General features: G+C 37.4%; 1 protein-coding gene across 1 annotated transcript in view; it reads left to right on the forward strand.

The window, feature by feature from the left end:
* SKAP2 (src kinase associated phosphoprotein 2) overlaps nt 1-21,515 on the forward strand; it is a 117,690-nt gene that overhangs the window by 74,098 nt on the left and 22,077 nt on the right. The window contains exons 7-9 of the mRNA XM_069860249.1: nt 5,718-5,842; nt 6,740-6,803; nt 7,171-7,275. Coding sequence (XP_069716350.1) covers nt 5,718-5,842; nt 6,740-6,803; nt 7,171-7,275 — 294 coding nt within the window. The remainder of the gene's footprint in view (nt 1-5,717; nt 5,843-6,739; nt 6,804-7,170; nt 7,276-21,515) is intronic.

Consider the following 21,515-nt stretch of genomic DNA (forward strand, 5'->3'; position numbering starts at 1 on the left):
GTGGCCTTTCCTTCCATAAGCCTTTTACAGTTGTCATTTCTTTGCTTCCATGCAGTTGCATCCCGAGTCGGGTACCCTCTTTGCAGATCACTTTTCTATATGATCTCTGGCAGTTCCTGCGCACTGGGGCATGTAGGTGGTAAGGCTAACCTCTCAGACCTCAAAGTGCATGTGAAGAAGGAAAGTTAATTTGTTCCTTTATAAATTAATGAATTAATGGCTTCATTACTTCTTTCTCACTAGGCCACAATGTTATGTGCCCTCTGTCTCAGCAAACTGGAGAGGTCAGCTAAATGTTTAGCAAGACAGGAATTAATAACATCGTGGTAATTTTTTTCCCCTCTTAATAGGCACTAAAAATTTATTTTCATTTTTATAACTTTAAAATCGTGTCTGCCTGCCCGTAATACGGTGTTGGAGAGGGGGATAATTCAGAGGCTTTTAGAAAAGTCTCAAGGTTTTTATTTATTTTTTTTTTAATCATGAAAATTTTGGATTTCTCTGAATAGTAAGACAGTGATGGCTAGTCCAATGGATGGAGTGCTTCTGTTTGTACAGAAGAGGCTTTTTGTTTAATTTTGTGTTTTATTTTATTGAAGAACTTCATGACTGAACAATATTAAGGGAGAGGGAAGCCTAGTCAGAGTTGCATTTGCAAATCTATCCTAGTGACTCGTCTATCTAGGCTACTAGAATTCCTGTCACTTGCTAATCTTGCAAATTTCTCCTTCTAGGATTGAGGGAAGATACACAAACTCAGTGGAAAAGCTCTTGAAGTATCATTTTGCTTTTAGCTACAGGCGTCCTTCTTTTAGTCCTCCCGCTTTGAACAAGCACAAAGGAAAGGCAGAAATCCTTGTTTAGTGTAGACTTTACTTTTGACAAAATTCGTTATTGAAATCTTTAGGAATTGTGAATGTTCAATAGGACTTTGTTGTAGCAGGGGGATGGCAATTGCAGGCATCTCTCTAATGAGTACTGACTCTTCTGCTGTGAGAATGTTAAATTCAGACCTCGAGAGGCGCACTTGTCATTAATAGTGCATTATTTAAAAAATAACTGTTGAGTATAAGCAAACAGAATATAAACAAACTGATACCCTGAATAGTACGTTTCAATAGTTGCCTTAATTTTTTAATTTTTTAAAATGGCATTTCTCAGAAGACCAGAATAATGAAAAAAAAAGAGTTGATTGCATTTCAGATCGGCTGTCTAAAAGGGAAGAACTCCTGTGCATATGTTTGGAAAGGACTCTTCCAAATCCTAGTAAAGGAATTACCATTTTGGAGATACTGGCACTTACTATTTTTAGAAAGCATATGTGCTGCATATGGAAAAGTATGTGGAACTGTAGACAGCGTGAAGCTATGTAAACCATAAGATCTTACAGGCTACTAATTTAAAAATAAAGAGAGTTAAATTATAGATTCTAATAGTATCTATAAATATTTTATCACTTTCTGAAATCCTTCTATTTGCCTTTGTTCCTTAGGCCTTTTTGTGTAACTTCCTTTCTCCTATCCCAGTCCACTCTGTTCTTCAGAATGCACTAATTATTTTTACATGCGCTAATAATACGGTGCATTGCCTTAGGCTTCAAATTTACAACCCAATCATTTCAAGACCCCATTGAAGGTTTACCCTTCTTTTGATTTAAAAGTTCCCATGGACTCAGTTATGCAAGGTTACTTCAAGACACTTTTTCTCTGCTTCCCTTTAGAATATTTTTTCCCCAATACAGTATTGGCCCTGTTTCTGTTGTTAACAACCTTTTGCTATTTTTAGGATGAATTAATTTTATATTTATCAAGTGTTTATATATATCAACTATTTCAAACATCTATGAGCTGGTTTTGACTTTTTTAATAATTACTACCTGACTCTCCACTCTGCTATACCAGCTTTTTACAATTAAAAATTTCTGATGCCAAATGATCTACAGAGACACAGATTTATTTTTCTGTTGTGCACCTGATTTGGGGAGAGGGGAAGAGGAGGAGATGACAGCAAAGAGCAGCTTATTCTGACATGAGAGTTGACCTAATTGTGGAACAACTTATGCTTGATGATGTTCTTAATTCCTTTTTGTTTTGATGAGACTGATAGTATTATACATTTTGCAGTTCTGTTCCATGTTGTTCAGGGACAACTTAAGGGTTCCCTGTTGCTGAACTGCAAAGCCCTACCTTGAGAAAATAACAAGAAAAATGTTATTGTTCTTCAGAGAATTGTTTTCCATCTGCACGTCTCTCCCTGGTTCCTCCAAAATATGCTGTTGTATTCTTGCCTAGATGAAACCTTGCTTATGATTTGGGGGTTCAAAATGGAAGTGAAATCTTGGCAATATAAATGTGCTTCTTGAAGCTATTTTTAAGGCTCCCACCATTAAAACCAACTATATCTGATTTTACATCTCCAAGTAAAATCCTTAAGTCTTTAAAGATTTTAAACGTCAAAACTTGTTTAACTCTCCCTAAAGCATGGTCTCCAGAAAATATTTGTGATATAAATATATAATTCTGAATGTGGAAGTTCACAGAAGCCACTGTGGCGCTAACTTAAAGTGGCAACTTTAAACTGAAAGCTCAAGTCTGTCTGCACCCCAGCTTAGCTGCGAACCTTCATTGATACATGAAATTGAGGTGATTGCTGAGTCTGGTTGTCCCAGGGTGGCCCTGGCTGCAAGCCTGCATCTGACTACTATGCCTGGCCAGACAGAGGGGTTGCTCTGTGGTGATGAGGTGATAGGATTGGTCTCCAATCCTACCAGAAAAGGTGTTTTCTGGAAGAGGAACTGGGCTCAACTTTGTTGAGCAACGAAGCTGGGGAAGGGGCTGGAGAATGGGCCTTATGAGGAACGGCTGAGAGAGCTGGGGGTGTTTAGCCTGGAGAAGAGGAGGCTGAGGGGAGACCTCATTGCTCTCTACAACTACCTGAAAGGAGGTTGTGGAGAGGAGGGAGCTGGGCTCTTCTCCCAAGTGACAGGGGACAGGACCAGAGGGAATGGCCTCAAGCTCCACCAGGGGAGGTTCAGGCTGAACATTAGGAAAAAATTTTTCACAGAAAGGGTCATTGGGCACTGGCAGAGGCTGCCCAGGGAGGTGGTTGAGTCACCTTCCCTGGAGGTGTTTAAGGCATGGGTGGACGAGGTGCTAAGGGACATGGTTTAGTGTTTGATAGGAATGGTTGGATTCGATGATCCCGTAGGTCTTTTCCAACCTAGTTATTCTATGATTCTGTGATTTGTGGACCTCCATTGCTTGTCACTGTCAGAGCATGCAGCTGAGCTATAGCTGACCTGTGTCCTGCCATTCTCTATTTGTGGAGCCATTTCTCAGGACATACTAGGTCTTATTTCTGGCTTGCTGCCACAGGGAGCGTGGATGCATACTGAGAGTCTTTCTGTCAACTTTAATGGGTTCTGGGTCAGGGCTGTGAGGTATCTCATCGTCTTAAAATTTTGTCATGCTCAACATTTTAAGCGTATGTGTTGTGCTGTGTTGGATTTTAATGAGGTATTTTACTGCACAGACAGAAGCAGAAGTAGCAATTTTGGACTTGTCTGTTGCTGTAAAAGCTGGTGAAATAATTTAATAGCAAAGGATTTATATTTTCTCAGTGGTACGTACAGGTAGTCTGGAATTGGATTTGTAAAAGCATTGTAATGGTGTGTTCACAGAGATAAGACAATGACAGTCTAAAACAATCAAATGTAATATGAATACCATGCACTATGTTCCCCTTCCAGTGCAAAGTACAACATCTTTCTGTTTTAACTGTAACGCTTTTTGGAAGAATGAGTACTAGTACAGAGATCATCTGAGATAAGCTCTGCAAAACTGTATTACCAATAAAGGGATCATCCATGTCACAGAGAAGCTGTCTCAGATATAATGCAAGAGGCTAAATTTGAATACGTGCCTCATTTTTATCTTGACAAAATGTTTTTACCTTTTGAACTTGATGTTTGTTTATCCTGCCTGTGTGCTCCTATCTTCTTGGGTTTTGATAAACCCTCCAGCATGGGAGAGTGAGAAATTAATGTGTTTCACTTCATATTCTCCCCGAGGTCACAAATGAAGGAACAATAACGTTTCCCGGCAGAAATGCATTTTGTTAAAAAGGGAATTGGGTTAACCTATTGCAAGTTATTATTTCTAATATCTGCCGTGGTGCAATTCCATGAATTTTGTATCTGTGTGTGCTGTTTGATATAGAGGCGGAGGATTAAGCAAATACGAAGTGTTAGTACTATATCATTAGTACTTAATTAAGGTTTAATAAAACTTTTTGTGGGTAAGGGACTAGAAAAGAAAGTAGAACAGTGCCTTGGAATTTCTTATCTCAATATGTTATTTGATATTACGTGTCTTGGGGGTGAGTTCATAAAAAGGTGGAAGGACAAAGAATTTATGTTCGTGTGCATGCAAGATTACTAGTAAGAGTGTATGGTGACTGCTGTTACATCCATTCATGTTTGTGTCGCTGTGTTAGCCCATCTTTTCCCTCATAAATGAAAAAAAATTTGCTTTCCTATTAAATTGCCAGAAAGATGACAAGGTTATGTTGAAAATGGTAGTTTTGCCTGTAATATTTACTCCAGATATTTCTTCTTTTGTTGACAAACATAAGCAGTGGATGCTCGATTTGTACCTGAGTTCTGATCAGCAATACTTAAAGTAGTTTTGCTGTTGTGCCTGATACTTCTTGTTACTTATGCTTTTCTCTGTTGTGGACCCCCCGCCACCAATGCATTTTCTTTCATTTACAACTGCGCTATATTCTTTATCTGAGCAAAATGTGACACCTGATGCCTGCCTTTACTTGAATGCTGCACTGTGATCTACAGGAATTGCAAAATTGATTTACTTTTACTTTTTTTTGGTTTGTTTTTGGTATCCACCAAAATATGCCAGAGCACATAATACCAGATGTAGGGTTTGGTCTGAAAAGCTCAGAAGGAGCACACAGGTGCTGTTTGCACAACACGCAGTATATTTTAACTCAGGCCTATTCTAAGTGATACTTTTATAAACCAGAACCTTTGAAAAGTTGAATTGTCTTTAAACCAACCACATGGCTCTACATAATAAACTGTGGTAGGGCTTGGTACTTTTATTAGCTAATTAAAAATTTGTTATGCTGGGAGAAATGCTTTTGGAACACATGACTGAATTTATAAAAAAATTCATTCTGCATTTCTGGCATGTGGAAAGGAGGCACATCTGGGAGTGGGTGGGAGGACATGAAGAGTTTTTCCAATTGCTTGAAAAAGAGCTTGAAGTTTATTTTCTGAGTGAAGTGGTTAGTTTAGGAGGAAGCTCAGCAAGCTCTAAGCTGGACAGGTTTCCCATTGGTTTACTGAACCTGAAAAAGACACTGATTTATAGGAAGCGTGCCTTGCAAGTTCCAGCTCTTGGCTCTCCCTAGATACAAGTGTCATAACATGCACTTCTTACTAAATAAGACCACCATCTGCAAACATACCCCTGCAGAATTCCTTAGATGTCCTACAGGAAAAATGTGCTTTTGTGTACCTTTTCCTTAAAATAAAGCTTTGTCTCCAAAAGTATCACCTAATAATTTTGCTGAAAACCTCCCTGTTCTCTGTAAAATTCATGAAATAGAAAACAAAACCTGAATAAATGATAACCTGCTGAGCCACTTACGTTCACTGTTGTAAATGAAGCTCTAACTTTGTTTTTTATCTTCAACAGACAAACAACAGAAAGGTGAATTTGCCTTAGAGGGCTACACCATCAGAATGAATAATAGCCTTCGAAAGGATGCAAAGAAAGATTGCTGTTTTGAAATCTCTGCTCCTGATAAGCGCATTTATCAGGTTGGACTTTTTTATGTTGACTTGAAATTAAATTGATAAAGCTGTTGCAATTCCAGTTACTGAATTAACATTTCAGTAAAACAACTTTCACTGACATCTTAATGAAAAAAGAAAACCCTTGCTTGCTTATATTGTATATTCATATCTTAGGACAAAAATCTGATTTAAAATATGTATATATGTGTTCAAATATTATCTTTTTGGATGAAAGCAAGAAAATCTATCATCTTTATCTACCGGTCATTTCAATGTTAGCATTTTAATATCTATTGTGTAGTATGTCTGCGTGATTTTTTGGATCAATTAAAGTGAAAAACCCCTTAAAATATGTATTAGTGTTAAATAGATATTGTATTGGTCATGGCTTTGCAAGGAAACTCTACGTAAATGCACATATCAGCTGTGCAATTCAGAGATCTATCAGCTAGACATCAATATGGAATGTAAGTTTAATAAGTTTTAAATATCTGAGATTGCAGTTGAAAGCCAGTTAATTAAGCTGTCAGGTAGTGTGTTGGAGTCTGACAAGAACATTTTTAAGAAAACTGTACCCAGCAGTCTAAAGAAATTCATGGGTGTCTTCTAATTGTCAAGGGCAAATTTTGTTCATCAGTTCTGGCTTTGACATTGATGAAGAGAAGCAGCTTTTTTCTGCACAGCTGCCAGCTGCTGATCAGAGTTTCAAATCCATCATCCTCTCCTTCAATTACGTAAATTTGTCAAAATTAGCTGTACATTATAAGAAGCATCCTTGCAAGAAAAGTACCAGAAGACATGAAAAGAATTACTAATGATTTCTTGAGGAAGTGACGAGAATGCTACAGTCCTTTATTGCTAATGAAATTGTAGTTGTGTTTTTGTCAGTACTACTAGCAGTTATTAATAACTGTTTAATAGTTTACAGCTGCCACTCCTAAAGAAGCAGAAGAATGGGTACAGCAAGTCAAATTTGTAATTCAAGGTAAGCTGGCCAGTAGAGCAACAGCCTTTATTGCCAATACTACTTAGCAATGGTAGTCCTGTCCATTAACATATCTGTCATGTTTGTATATCTAATATTCCCACTTGTCCAAGTTTTGAATAGCAAGTTCTAGTTCTCAATCATGTTGTAGGTTTTACATGACTTTTCTCCTTTTGTAAGATTTTTGCTTTTTTCTAAGAGTGCTATTTATCTTGAAAGCTCTTCCTTATGAACACTGCAAGGAAATAAACAGAATATACTGTAAGCACCAGCTTACAAAAGATGAATTGTGTTTTCCTTTTGCATAAATTTCTGCTGAGGCATTCTTATCTAGTAAATCCTAACTTTTATAACTGCTGTTACGTAGATATGGAATCTAATACTATTCCTGAGGAGGATGAAGAGGAATATGATGATGTTGGACAAGTGAACAGTGAACCAGTAGATGATAGCATTTATGAAGAAGTTAAAGGTATTGTTGCTTTACTTTTTTTTTTTTTTTTTTACTTTGTGACTAGTGATCATTTTGTCTTCTTTAGTTCTATTTTTAGCCACTCAAGAGGTATCAGAGTCAGTCAGCTAAGTAACCCAATGAATAAGATACTTTCAGATTTCAAGTTTTGCTATGACATTGAAAAAAGAATGCGTCTTCAACCAGGACTGATTGAGAACAGTTCAGTTTTCTTTAGCAGGGGCATCGAAATAGTGCAGAATGTGTAAAAGGGATCTCAGGGGGCTTTCAGCTCATTAACATTCTCTGGTATGCAATTTTTTTAATTAAAAAATTGATTTGCCTTACAGCTTTTTCCACGAACTTGCCCATAGTTTTTTTCTTTATTCATTTTAGGAATTGTATGAATCAAAAGTCTGCTTTCACTCCGTATGTTATCAGATGCTGCCTAATACATGATATTATAATCCTACAAGAAAGCAGTGCACTGGTTTGAAAGGGCTCTGGAGACAAACTCTAAATGAAGGCAACACGAGTATTAGCATTGTCTTCTTTTATACGTTCCAGCATGACTATAATTATACAGGAACTTTTTACTGTGGGCTTTTTGATGTGGTCGAATAATCATTCCTCTCAACACCCAAGTGTATCTGTCAGGTGGCAAAACAAAAGAAAAAGAGCTTGGAAAAAGCTCTTCAAGTTGATTATAGACATTGAAGTATTAGGAGAAAGGTGGTTGTTCTTGTTTATATTCTAAGAAGCTATGAGAAAATATTTTTTTTCAGTTAATTAACAATGGTATTTTAAGGCGATTATGACAATTATCACTTTGTATGAAATAGTGTTTTGCATCCCTTGCTGTTTGGGTTCGTACAATTATCAGCGATGACTTAAGAAGAAAATCTAGTTGTGTCACATGATGAAATTAGTGTCATGTGTCACATGACTAATTTTATATTATCTGTTAGCTTTAATATTCTGACCAATAGAATATCAAAAAGAACATTTTATAGTATGCTTTGATTTTCATTTTAAGGTCATTTCAGTGAACCAAGGGAGCGGAGAATGTGAATGACTAATGAAATGATTATCATAAAATTGTAAAACTGTAGCACTACTCAGGTCTTTAAGAGCTGTTTCTTTTTGTTCTGGTTCTGTGAATTGCACCTAGACTATTTCAGCACAGAATACATGTTCTGCTGAAATGGGATGCAATGTTTCATGCATGCCAAAAGCCTCTTCTGCAGTGAATATGAAAACTACTTACACGGCTTAATCTTATAGCTGGAGGATACAGCCATACCTTATTGCAGTGCTTTTTGGATTTTCACACTCTTACAGGAGGTGGTTTTGTATGTAAAAAGCCTATGCTTTTTTTAAAGAGGCTCTAGATGTATCCTGGGATAAATTAATCTTCTGAGCTTCACTTACCTTACCTACTCACTTGAATCTCAAACAGTAAGTAGATCTGGAACAGTAGCACATACAGTATTGGTAGAGTACCAATAGTTAATGTGTGCTTTGAGTTCTTTGCTTTGAGCTCTGTCTTCAGAGATTGCTACATTGGTATGATTCTGCGTTTAAATTTAAACTGTTTTCACTTATATCCCATTTTTTTGTAAATTTTCCGGGAACTGTTGCCTCCTAATGTGACTAATGAATCTGAAATGTAACAGAACAGAACACAAGGAAAGGATAGTTCCTCTGCTATTCAAGAAAACTCGTTTTAGTTTTTAGTTAAATGATTCTTTCCTCATGATCTTGGAGAGGTGCTTAATTTTCATCATATGAAATAGGGTCTATCTTTCTTTGTTTCATGCTTTCTCCATCTTACGAATTTAAATTGTAAACTTGTCAGGAAGGACCATCTTACCTTGAACAGTGGAGCTCTTAGTATTGGCATAACTAAGTAAAAATGAAGCGTAAGTTTGCAATAGATTTTAGGTGATTAAAGCGTCTTTTTCTATTCACTTAAATGAATTGAAAAACTTATGGCTCTGATGCCTTAGAGCACTTCTTCTCTTTTTAATCCATATCATACTGAAGAGTATTAGATGAAGTGCTAGATGACAAACCTCACAGGTGTAGGCCTTACTTGGTTCTTTTATGGTAAAAAAGCTTGTTCCACTTCGGTCTCATCTGCCTTAATTATGCTTGATTGGTTGCATTTAATTCCAGTTGGCTGTCCTTTCTGTTTTCCCAGGCAAGTGATTTACTCTTTCTTCCTTTCGTGGTCAAAGGGTGGAGCATCATTATCCCTCTATTACCTGATTAATAATACACAGCAAATAAAAAATTCTGAACTCCTGTTAAGAGAACAGGAAATAAGAATTATTTGTACAGCCCAAAAGCTATGCTAAGTAAGCTCTTGAATGCAGAAGACAAATATGCTGGATTCCTGTGAAGAGGGAGGAGAAATTAATCTTCATTTTGTTTTTATCCTTAAAGCATCCTTACATTAAAGGCTTCTGATCCTCTGTTTCTGCAGATCCACTAGCTTTATAAATACTGAATTTTAGGTGCACAGCTCATTGTACATTGTTATGATTTATTTGACTCTAATTTTAAATTTCTCTGGTCAAATTTTGCATTTCTGTAGTCCTTCAGTTTTTTTTATATCAACTTTTCGGAAGCAAATGAAACCAGTTCATGATGCAGTCCACTTTGTAATATTTGGTTTGGTATTTAAATAAAGAATGTTTGGATTAAAGAGAACATATAGAAATTTGTGCACAGTTTTGAAAACTGGGAATTTTAGGGAACTGTTGCAGTAATCAGAGCTGACTGATGCTGTATTCTCTAGCTATCACATTGCTTAGTTATATTTTATCCCCTGCTTGTGGCAGGAGGCGGTGTAGATGAATATTGCAGATAGGAACTGAATAGCTTCAAACCAGTATACAGGATGGTAACAGTCTATTAGTCTATTAAAAGCATAGATCTCAGTTGCATTCAATTTATACTGTCTGTTGGCAGGAGGAGTGGGTTGGTAGTTGGAGGGGATACAAAGAAAGGTGGGAAAATCAATCTTTTGATCCATTAAGTCACTTTCTTCTTTAGTAGGACATACAAATTTGTATTTACCATAGAAGCATAATTTTCCTGGTTCTTAGTATTAGTTAGTGTTTTGCTGTGGCTGTTCAGGTAGAGTAAAAAATGTCAGAACTGCCAAAGATTTCCCAACTTGTGAAACCTTCTTTGCAAGATTCTTCAGGAAAAAAGGCCTTGTAGTGTCTTTAACAAACTAAGCTTTTGTCTCATATTTTTTTAAATAAAAACACAGAGCAAAACTTGGTTAAACAAAATTTAAAATATTGTCAATGAAGCCTATTTTTGCCTAATTAGCTATTTATTTTCTACCTTAGTACACTTGATATTGTTGCAGGCTACTATAAGCTGTAACATAAAATAACTTCAAAAACTGTAGTATTAAATAACTGTGTATTTAGAGCTACCTAGAAGCAAACAGTTTTGAGCTGAGTGGTGTTCTAAACAATGCAGTTGTCCTTGTCAGAAGAGAGAACGCTTGCCATCTGTAAAGACATTGTCAGCCCTTGAAGAAACAAATTGTTTTTATGATGTTGTGCCCCTTTCATGAGCATGGAAGGGGAAAAAAGAACATGCTGTCTGATTTACCTCTTCTTGGGAAGAAGGAAGTAATGATTAGGTAGTGGGGTTTGAGTGTAAGTTTGATCTGTCACTCATGAACACCGACTCATAGCAAATATTTGTGTTCTCAAAATGTAGTGTCAGATGTATTGACTTTTTGGCACTAGAAGTGAGGATTTCGCAGCGCTGTGTTAATGAAAATGCCTTTTCAGGAGACCTTTGCTTATTTTAGAGTTTTCAGTATACTGCAGTCGGGGTCTGTGGGCCCAACATAGCATCTGGTGTCAAATAGTCCCAGTTGTGGATTACAGCTGTATAATCAGTTCCTAAACCCAGTAAACTAAAATGAAGAAGCTGTTAATTGGTCATTGTTTAGCCATTACTTTATTTTTATATGTGGAGTATTTTTGCCTATGATGTCTTAAGGAGTATCAAGATAAGGAGAAGAGTGTACTACTGGGCTTATTCAGTTTGCTGTAGATCGAAAGTAATTAAAATAATACAAGAATAGTGAAAAGCGGATGTAAATTACCTCTTGGTGTCAAGAAACAGTAAAGAATTTTTTCTGTCCAAGATGTGTGGTTTTGTTGTCTTGATAACTGGGGTTTGGGGTCTACTAAGTCTTTGATTATATGACGGACGTGGAAATCATTGAAAATCAACCTCTTAACTGTGTATCGCTGGATCTCAACTGCTAAGGTGAAATGGACTTGTGTTTGAATTCTCCACCACTGTGGGGTTTGAGGCAGTATGCTTATGGGACTTATATATACACCTTGGATGTCCTTCAGCTTGTACTAAATGCTCATGAGACTTGACTTAAGAATCCAGACAACTATTTGTATTTAAAGACATTGCATCCAGAGGTGGTTAGGAACTTGATACCTGGCTCTCAGCTTTCGTTTGCAACAAAAGCTTGGGGTTTATCTTCAATTAATGTAATCCTACATCTAAAGAGGAAACCTTTTCTTTCCACTAATGTTATGTTTCAGTGATAGAGAATGAGGTAAGACAATCTGCTGTAGCTGAAGAGAATGAGATGTCCATTGAATGGGAAGTGTCAAGTCTTTGGGGAGAAAATGAGGGTTCACAGGCTCTTCTGTTTCCTGTAAAGCAAATAGAAAGTGGTGATCTGTGGACAACAGGTGGCCCTGAGCTGTCAGGAGGCCATCACACACACGTTCACAAACCTGCAAGTGAGGAGGACAATGAAAATGGACTGAGTATTCATCTTTTGTCTCGTTTGCATAGGAGGGGTATATTCATTGGTTGGACTTGGGGTAGGGTTGTCTAATGAGAAATACTCCTAAAAAAAAGTAGTCTTTATTTAGCATTATACTTCTGCAGAAAATCTGCTCAGCTATGAAACTCAAAACCATTAATTACAACATCTACAGTAAATGGGGAATGTGAGCTTTTAAGTTTAGGCATTTCTTCTCTCTTTGAACTGCATGCAACACTTCATAGTTTGCAGACATTTAATTTCATAGGTTTCAGAATTTACAAGTGGAGAAAATAGAAGTGACCTTCCTGAAGTTGTGGTCAACTGTTATAATAAATTAAGTGACGTAATGTTGGAAAGCTGTGTTTATCAAAGCCTGGGGTTATCAAAGGCTGAATTTCAGAGTATTTCAGAGTTTAAAAAAAAAAGAAAAGAAAAGAAATATACCATAAAGCTTAACCAGACAAAAAAGAACCCCGATCCCCCAAATAAACCAGGAATAGATTGTTTAAATCTGCATTGTCTTGTTGGCATTTTGAAGCTTGTTTACTTAAAATTAGAAGATGTAACTTAATAATATCCGATAAGGAAGTATTTTTAATCATACAGTTTTATGTGAAAGAACTTTTTAAAAAACTTATTAGCACACAACTCATCAAAATTAATGTACTTAGTGAAATAAGGTGTTTTATTGGAAGTACTGATCAATCATTTTTGTATAATTTTCTGTGCACCAGCACTAAGCAATGTTTGGCACTATTGATTTGTAAACCCAATGTGATGTGAACAGCATATGACAGAAGTTATCTGTTATTAAGAGATAGAATCCTGTCTCAGAAATACTTGTCATCCTGGCGAGTAAAAAAAAAAAATTGCACAAAGTAATTTTATTTGTATCCTAGTTTTTTTTTTGGTGTTGACTCTGTATCTGACAGCTGGCTTCATGTTAAATGTGAACAAAGCCTTGTTTATGCATGCATGTCTCCAATGGGTTGTGGACACAAAGCTCGTTCTTTTGAAAGCAAAGTAATTTTCTTTGGTAGCACTGTTTTTACCTAATTAAGAAGCAGTGGCATAATTCTCATTCAAAGCATTCAGAAGAAATGTCTTGGTATGTGAGATAGTTTATTAACCATAAATTTGAGAAATTGCTGTAGTTTAGCAAGTTCAAAGCAAAATGTCAATTGTATTTTGTATATTTATGAAAATAGAAATGTTGAGCTTGCTCTACTGCTTGGATATAACTGTGATGAATACTGTATAGATAGATCAAGGAACCTTTACTTTTTGAATTTGTGACGAATGACTGCATATCAGGCTATTAAAGCCATTAGGTAGAGTTTTTTGAGAAGCAAGAGCAACCAGAGGTTATATGGTGCCTCAGGCTATCACTTCTCGACTTTTCTGATTTCTACGAGGTAGCTACTAAAGAACCATAATTTATAGAACTGGATTCTCAAATAAGACCCAGCAAGGTGGGCTTTAAAGAGTGACTTAATCATTCTGTTACTGTAGATGCCAATCTCTTATTTGAATTTTTCAGCCTTAAGAAAGGCATCAGCATAAATCCTTCTGTACATGTCTTTTCCTCTCAGTGTGCTTTTTAGCTACTACTTGCTTTCCTTCTTACTCTCCTCAAAACGGAGAAATTAGCCAAACAAAATACTACTAATTAACCAGAGCTTGACGAATGTTGCTGGCTGTATGCATGTGTGTATGCCTGATTTGCTTGTGTGTTAGTGAACTGGATTTGCAGTGGGTGTCATGTTTACACACATACAAAGAAGACAAAATAGGAAAAGGTCGCTTGTTTCCTTTTTGTGCCTGCTGCTCCCTGGGCTGGGTTGTAGTCTTTGAAACAAGCAGGTTGGTTGCTCCTAGGAAAGAAGAATGGTCAGTAGGGTAAAGCTTCCCAGACCACACAGTGGATCAGGCAGAGATGGTAAGAGGCAGCGGTCTGCTGTGCCCCAGACCAGAGAGAGGGTTGCACCAGGTAAGTGCAGGGTGCAGGTATACAGAGAAGCTTCAGCAGCAAAAGGAAGAATATTTTCTTTAGAAGCCTGAAGAGACTGAGGAAAGTTTTTGCAGTTCAGTGAGATTTGTATTAGACAGTAAGGTAGGAGGAAAATTTTCTCATCCAGAAAGGACACAGTTGGGATGGGGTATTATCATAGAACCATAGAATAACAGGTTGTAAGAGACCCACCGGATCATCGAGTCCAACCATTCCCATCAATCACTAACCCATGCCCCTCAGCGCCTCGTCCACCCGTGCCTTAAACCCCTCCAGGGAATGGGACTCAACCCCCTCCCTGGGCAGCCTCTGCCAGTGCCCAATGACCCTTTCTGTGAAAAATTTTTTCCTAATGTTTAGCCTATGAACTATTTCCAGATCTTTGCTGTCCTTCCTCATCTCTCTGAGGTGCATCACAGTATGCAATGTGTAGGGCTAGTAAGAGGTGACAAAGTTGCTGGTCCCACTCTTCACCTAATGTATGAGAATAGGGGGACGTTACCCCGATTTTTTTGTTCCTATGTTTGCTATAGTTTTTTGATAATTTCTGATTTAACCTTATTTTTGTTTACTAGTGGATTATAACAATAATATTTTTACTATTACTTAATCATTTAAGATGGAGAAAGGATTTAGCATAGTTGACATAATTTAATTTGATGTCAGGGGCCATAAACAGTGAAAAGAGGCAGTGGTGTGGGTTTGTTACTTGTCATGAAAATACCCAAAGGGTGAAAACTGCTGATTTTTTTTCTTGGTCAATGATCAACACAGAGAGTGAAACATTTTTAAAGCAGTTATAAGAAAAGCATCTGGGAGCCAGACTTTTCTTGTGGAAAAGAGCCAACAACTGTATTGTGTTTCCTTTCACTAAAGTGAGCTATGCTGAAATGCCTTGTTTTCTGTCCCTTTTTTGAGTAAGTTCATTTCTGGAATCAGACTTTAAATTTGAATACTTCAACCCTACAGATTTTGAAAGGATATTATGTGATTTAAACATGATGCTTTCTCTATGGATTTTATGTATGTAAATATTATGTCAAGTCACATTTGTCACTAATAGGGGTATGTAGTTTTCAGAAATGGCTTTTAAATTTAAATCTTGCTGCTGATCAACAAGTATGGGAAACTTTACATGATATTTAAAGACTTTTTTTCTGTGTATCATAAATTTCAGCATGAGAAATATAACCCCTCTACATGGTTGTCAAATAATGCTGTAGTACAGAGTTACACAGTATAGATTAGTTAATTGAATATTTGATTGCTAGATGTATTTACATAGAGAACTATTTATATTTTCTATGTGGATTTTAACAGCCACCACATTTATTTTGGTAAAACATTTTAATAATGAAGTTTATAAAATGTCATGTTGCATACTTAAACTATTTACGTAACTAAGAATTAATACACGTTGCAAGAAAAAACAAACTTCTTTTAGTTGCAGTGAATTCAAATAAATCTTTATTATGTTTATAAATTTATATATGTTATATATATGTTTACAATATACTTACGTGTATGCCACATGTATTTAGGCAAGCAATCTCTAGCAAAATTCCTGTAGCCGACAATAAAACCATGGAATCGGCTTCAAAGTTGTTTGTTTTGTCCCTTTGAGATACTAATTTGCATTCTGTCCAATAATTGCAACAACTTTTTTGGGAAGGTGAAGGGGGACAGAAGAGGGAGCATTTATTTTAATCAGCTAAATAATTAGATGAGCATGTAGAAACATTAAACCCCAGAAGCTTTCCGTTACTTTGTTGAGGCCTGTTAAGAGCAGTATCTTAAAATATTTTATTCCTTCTTTAAATATTTAAGTATGGATTTAGGCAAGATGCTTATTGCCTAGATTTTGAATGCCAAATTTGAGGCCATAGGAACATTTTTAGAAATGGAGCCAAAGCTGTGTTTTTGTTGGAAGCAAACATGAATCTTTGCCTATCAGAGATGCTTCTGTTCAGATGTGGAAGTTATTATCTAATACCTTGATCAAAAAAATATAGGTAACATTTCAAAAAGTGCATCATTAAACTTAAATTTGTAAGGAACTGGATTCTGAAGTAATTTATGAAATGTTCACCTTGTTTGATGGCCCATTGAGTAGTTTTTTGTTTTCAGAGTTTAAGATATTCTGATCAGTTGACTTGGCATATAGGATTACACAATTCTAAGACACTTTATTTCTGAAAACAAATCCCTGAAACAGTGACTTTAACTGTAAATACAGTGTCTGTGATTATAAGAACAAGAAAAGAATGAATGAATTTCTGGCGCTGTATCTCTCTGTAATTTCTTTTATTCTTCATTATAATTATTGTGTGCATATCCACGACTGAACTTGCTTGTAATGACCTTTATCTTTTCTCTTGAGAAGAATTACTATTATCAGGTCTTTCTTCATGAGGAAATAAAAAGGTCAGTGCAAACCCCACCCCATATTTCTATGCAGTGCACATTGCTCTTTGGTGTATTTGTATTGAATTTTATTAATAATAATTAGATCATTTTGTCAAAGAAATTTTAGTATTCCAAAATTAGACATTCTAAATGGACTTTCCTTGTATATACTCCTGCTTTTGCTGCCTTTTTCTGTGTCCTCTCCTCCCAAACTAAGATTTTACATACTTCTATTCCTCCTAATCCTGTTAGACTAGTATTTTAAATTGACACACCATTAATTCTTGTGTGTCTGTTTGTCTAAGGAAAGAAAAAAGAAAAAGGGAATGTAAAATTGTTGGGTTTTTTTTTTTTGAGACTTAACATTATTTGTTGTTTGGAAGACTAGTGCTAAAGTCTAAACACCTAAGTTGTCAGCTGTCATTCAAAACATGACTGAAGATTGCTTCTTGGCAAGGAGAGCTCCAAGCAGGCACTTCAAGCAGGAAGCTGAGTTCATGAAATTTTAATGTATTCATAACTGAGTCCAGGAATTGCTTGTTCCTCTGTGGATTGTTCTGTTGTCCTAATGATTATATTCTGTTCTGTCTTTTAGGTGACTGAGCATGTTTTTTCTTCCATTGTGATACTTTGCTCTTAAATCCTTAAGGGGTTTGTGAAGCCCTGGAAACAATAGTTTTCATACTAACAGCGCTTTTGTTTGGTAAATGAATAAAATTTGTGGGATCTGAAGGGGATGTAGTCCTTATATGATGTGTTGTGACTACAGAATTGAGCAAGGGCAGGAAAGTGAGGATACTGGGACACTTGGCATGGGGAACAGAAAGAGAAAGAAAGAGGAAAGATAGTAGCATGTATTCAGGTTTCAACAAGCAGGAAGGTAAGTAGAGCAGAGCATGCTCCTATATTTCCTGAGATCTTGGTAAAATTGTGCACAGCAGAGTGAGAAGATCCACTTTGCAACTGTGGGCAACCTTGCCAACAATGCTCAATTTTCTGTCTTGTGTGAGAGTAACTGTTTTTCCCTCCAACGACAGAGATGTGCTCTTTGATCACTTAGTCCTCATGCTTTCTACCCTTAAATATTATTAAAAATACTTTCTACTAGAAAAATATTTTGTTCTTTGATTTTTCCAGTAAGTTAGTGAGAAGTCATATAGTATCTTCCTGCTTTTAAAAGCGTGGGGTTTTTAATCCATTGCCCTAGTATAGTTTATATGGATGAGTTTGTGTGCGATATAATATAGGAGAAATGTGGTGTCTTTTTCACAGGTGTATTTAGAAAGAGATTTTTTTTCTCAAACAGTTCTCTGGACTTACTGATTTCTCTCCTCTACTCCACTCTGTTATTCATCTTTATAGCAATAGTTGCGCATTCCAGACAACATTCATCTGTACAAGACTAAAGAACTGCATCCTTAAAGTGTGTTTTGCATTTGTCCCTAGTGAGACAGGGATTTTTTTTTTTATTTACTTCATTCTCTAGTTTAGCAAATGCTGTAACTCCAAAATGCTTTTGTAGGAAGGGGGTGCTATATCTGCTTTTTGGTTTTGATTAAGCCAAACGGTAACATATGCTTAGATTCACTGGATGGTGTCACAGGAAGGTTGTTTCAACAGAGAATTTTTTCTTCTCCAGAAAATTGCTAAGTGACATTCCAGAGCTCCAACATCACTTCTTCTCCTTCTCACCTCCTTTTCCTGCAGCATTGATCCTGAGTTAATTTATAACAAAATGTACTAATCTTTTCTGTGAGGGTGATGAGGCAACTTTTCCAAGGTCTTCTCAATAGGAGGCATTGCTTTGCTTTTAGCTGAGATGATTGGTTTGATTATTTAGACTGCTTACACAATTGGGACTAACGGTGGTGGACAGTAGCACCTTCTCAAAACACAAAGAGTACAACTGAGTGGGGAAAGAGTGCAGGGTTTCTCAAGGAATTCAGGAAACCTCACATCTGGAGGCTTAGCAAGATCTGGACAAAACTGAGTCATTTGAGCTGATCTTGTTCTATAAAGTCATTAGCTTCAGCTGTCTCATATGTGAGCTGTTAAAATGAACAGACCCTTATAAACCACTGCCAGATAGTTTAGTATGGAGTACCAAAAGAAACCAAATGTTGTTTCCTAGAAACTTCAACTAATTTTCAGAGTTAGAGCAGGGTGTTAGACTAAACAATTTCCACTGATCCCTTCTATCCCAAAGTATTTAAGGATTCTAGATTTTTCACCTTGTACAGCCAATCCTGTTTATTTGAGGCCATTGGGAGGTCAGTGAACGGTCAACGGGGATGACAGACTTATGTTACTCTCCTCTAGTAGGACAGAGTGGTGTATATACTCAACCTTACTTGTTCTAGAATTTAAGTAATGGTTGTTTTCAAAGAGCTGATGAAAATTTGCACAAAAAAGAAGTGTTATTTGGAGGTCTCATCCAATTTAGCTTGTAGTGAATTTGAATGAAACCTTTCGTCTCCATCTTGGAATTAGACTTGGATCACATGTGTTGAAAATAATTGGAACTAGGAACTGGCATGGATTATTCTCAACTACAGCATCTCAGGGTGCATAATACTTTTCATTAAAATGTTTGAGGTTTTTTTGTTCATAATGGAGATCTCTTTCTGTATTTTATTTGAAAACAAGTCTCTATTGTCCGTTTCCCATCATGCTTCTGAGCACAGTGGTGACCGTTTATTCAGATGCAATTTCTGCGCATATTTCGATGTCACCTGCTCTGCCTGTATCTGTGTGTCCTATTTCTGTCTGTCTGCTCTGCCTGTGTTTTTTCACTCAAGCTTGTTACGTAGGAATATGACTTCTCTGTTTGAGCTGTTGGGTGTTAACTAGCTGATCCATAGAAGTGTAGGAATACAATAAGAATGGGCCTCTCTTCTGTCACAATGAGAAATGCCTAGGCTTTATATCTCATCTTTAAAAAGCAACCAGCTTGTTTCCCACTTCTGTCCCCATCCTGGAGGCGTTTTCATCCCTAAACCATGCATCCCGCTACAGTGAGATGGAGCTTTAATAAAAAAGAGGCTGTATTCCCCTCTTTGCTGCACCCCAGATCTTACACCATGGCTACAGGATAGCACCATCAGCAGCCGTTTCGAAGCTGTTTCGTTTGTTTACAGAGTGCACCAGAGTCTACTGGGAATGCAGGGTGAAATGCCAAGAAGTTGTGTGTGAATCTTCAAGTAACCTGTAATATTCAGGAGGAACTGGGGAAAAGGGGTATATCTGGGGGAATGATGAAGGATTATCAAAATTAGAGTTTTGCTACTTGGAGATGGAGATCTCACCTTACAGAATGAGTGGCTCTGGAGTCTAAAAGAAGAGGCCAGAAAGGAAAGTCCCTGCTGTTATAAATAGGCACGCCAGGGAAATTAAGTCTAGGATCAAGCAACGCGTGAAGGATTTCTGGGATACTGAGCTACTTAGAAGATCTGTAAGACTTTGGGTGAATTAATTTGTGTGAGTTGTATAGGCATGTACAGGGGTGTATACAGGGAGAATACTGCAGAGGACTGTCTCCTCAAGCTTTGGGAGCACTGTCCCCAGGTAAAGGCATGCTGGCCATGCATAAAGCAGTGTGTTAATTCTTATTCCTTTGACCCCAGATGGCCTCTAGCCCTCACTGCTAATGCACAGAAGGTGTCAGTTTGGCCAAATTACAAAACCAATTTTGTTCTTAAATTTTGTGTGTTTATTGCCTCTTCTTTGGAACTCTCAAATGTTCCTGTTTGTTTTGTTTTGTTTTTTTTTAAATCATAGCTGGATTGATTTATGTTCCTTATTAAAGTAATAATCCATCTGTTATGGGGTTAGGTCAATTCATAAAATTATAATTCTGGGAGAGAAAAGGTCTTGGTTTTTTCCCACAGTAAGCATTTATTCATTTTATTCTTGTTTACTTTTGTGCAGAGTCATTATTTGGTAGCAAAGAAGCATTGTGGAGAACTAATAGTCTTGGTGTAACCATGCCATTGTATCTTTTACTTTTTCTTGTGCAAAGCGGTATAGACGTTCAGTGTCAGCAGAGTTCTTCATGTGCATACTTTTTTGTTTACATGTGTCTGTCATCCCTACTGAGTACAATAGTAAAGACACTGTTTTTTTTTTATTGATTATTTAATAATACAAGTATTTTTAGAATCATAGACTCATAGAATAGTTTTGGTTGGAAGGGACCTTAAAGATCATCTAATTCCAACTCCCCTGCTGTGGGTAGGGACACCTCCCACCAGACCAGGCTGCCTGAGGTCCCATCCAGCCTGGCCTTGAACACCTCCAGGGATGGGGCAGCCACAGCTTCCCTGGGCAACCTGTGCCAGGGCCTCACCACCCTCATGGTGAAGAAATGCCTCCTTATGTCTAGTCTAAATCTGCCCCTCTCCAATTTATACCCATTGCCCCCATTCCTATCATCACAAGCCTTTATGAACAGTCCCTCCCCAGCTTTCTTGTAGCCCCTTTCCAGGTACTGGAAGGTTGCTATCAGGTCTCCTCGGAGCCTTGTCTTCTGCAGGCTGAACAACCCCAATTCTGTCAGCCTGTCCTTGTACGGGAGGAGCTCCAGCCCTCTGATCATCCTTGTAGCCTCCTCTGGACCTGTTCCAACAGCTCCATCTCCTTCTTATGTTGAGGATTCCAGAACTGGGCACAATACTCCAGATGAGGTCTCAAAAGAGAGGAACAGAGGGGCAGAATCACCTCCCTCGACCTGCTGGCCACGCTGCTTTTGATGCAGCCCAGGATACGTTTGGCCTTCTGGGCTGTGAGCGCACTTTGCCGGCTCACGTCGAGCTTCTCCTCAACCAGCACTTCTCTGCAGGGCAGCTCTCAATCACATCATCCCCGATCCTGTACTGAAATCGGGGATTGCCCTGACCCAGGTGTAGGTCCTTGCACTTGGCCTTGTTGAACCCCATGAAGTTTTGTGGGAGTCCGTCTTACAAGATCTGTTTATATGCTTGTAACCTTCTTGACACCATGATGAAATTTCAA

This window comes from Phaenicophaeus curvirostris, chromosome 6 (assembly GCF_032191515.1).
Source record: "Phaenicophaeus curvirostris isolate KB17595 chromosome 6, BPBGC_Pcur_1.0, whole genome shotgun sequence".
In the NCBI taxonomy this organism is placed as follows: domain Eukaryota; kingdom Metazoa; phylum Chordata; class Aves; order Cuculiformes; family Cuculidae; genus Phaenicophaeus; species Phaenicophaeus curvirostris.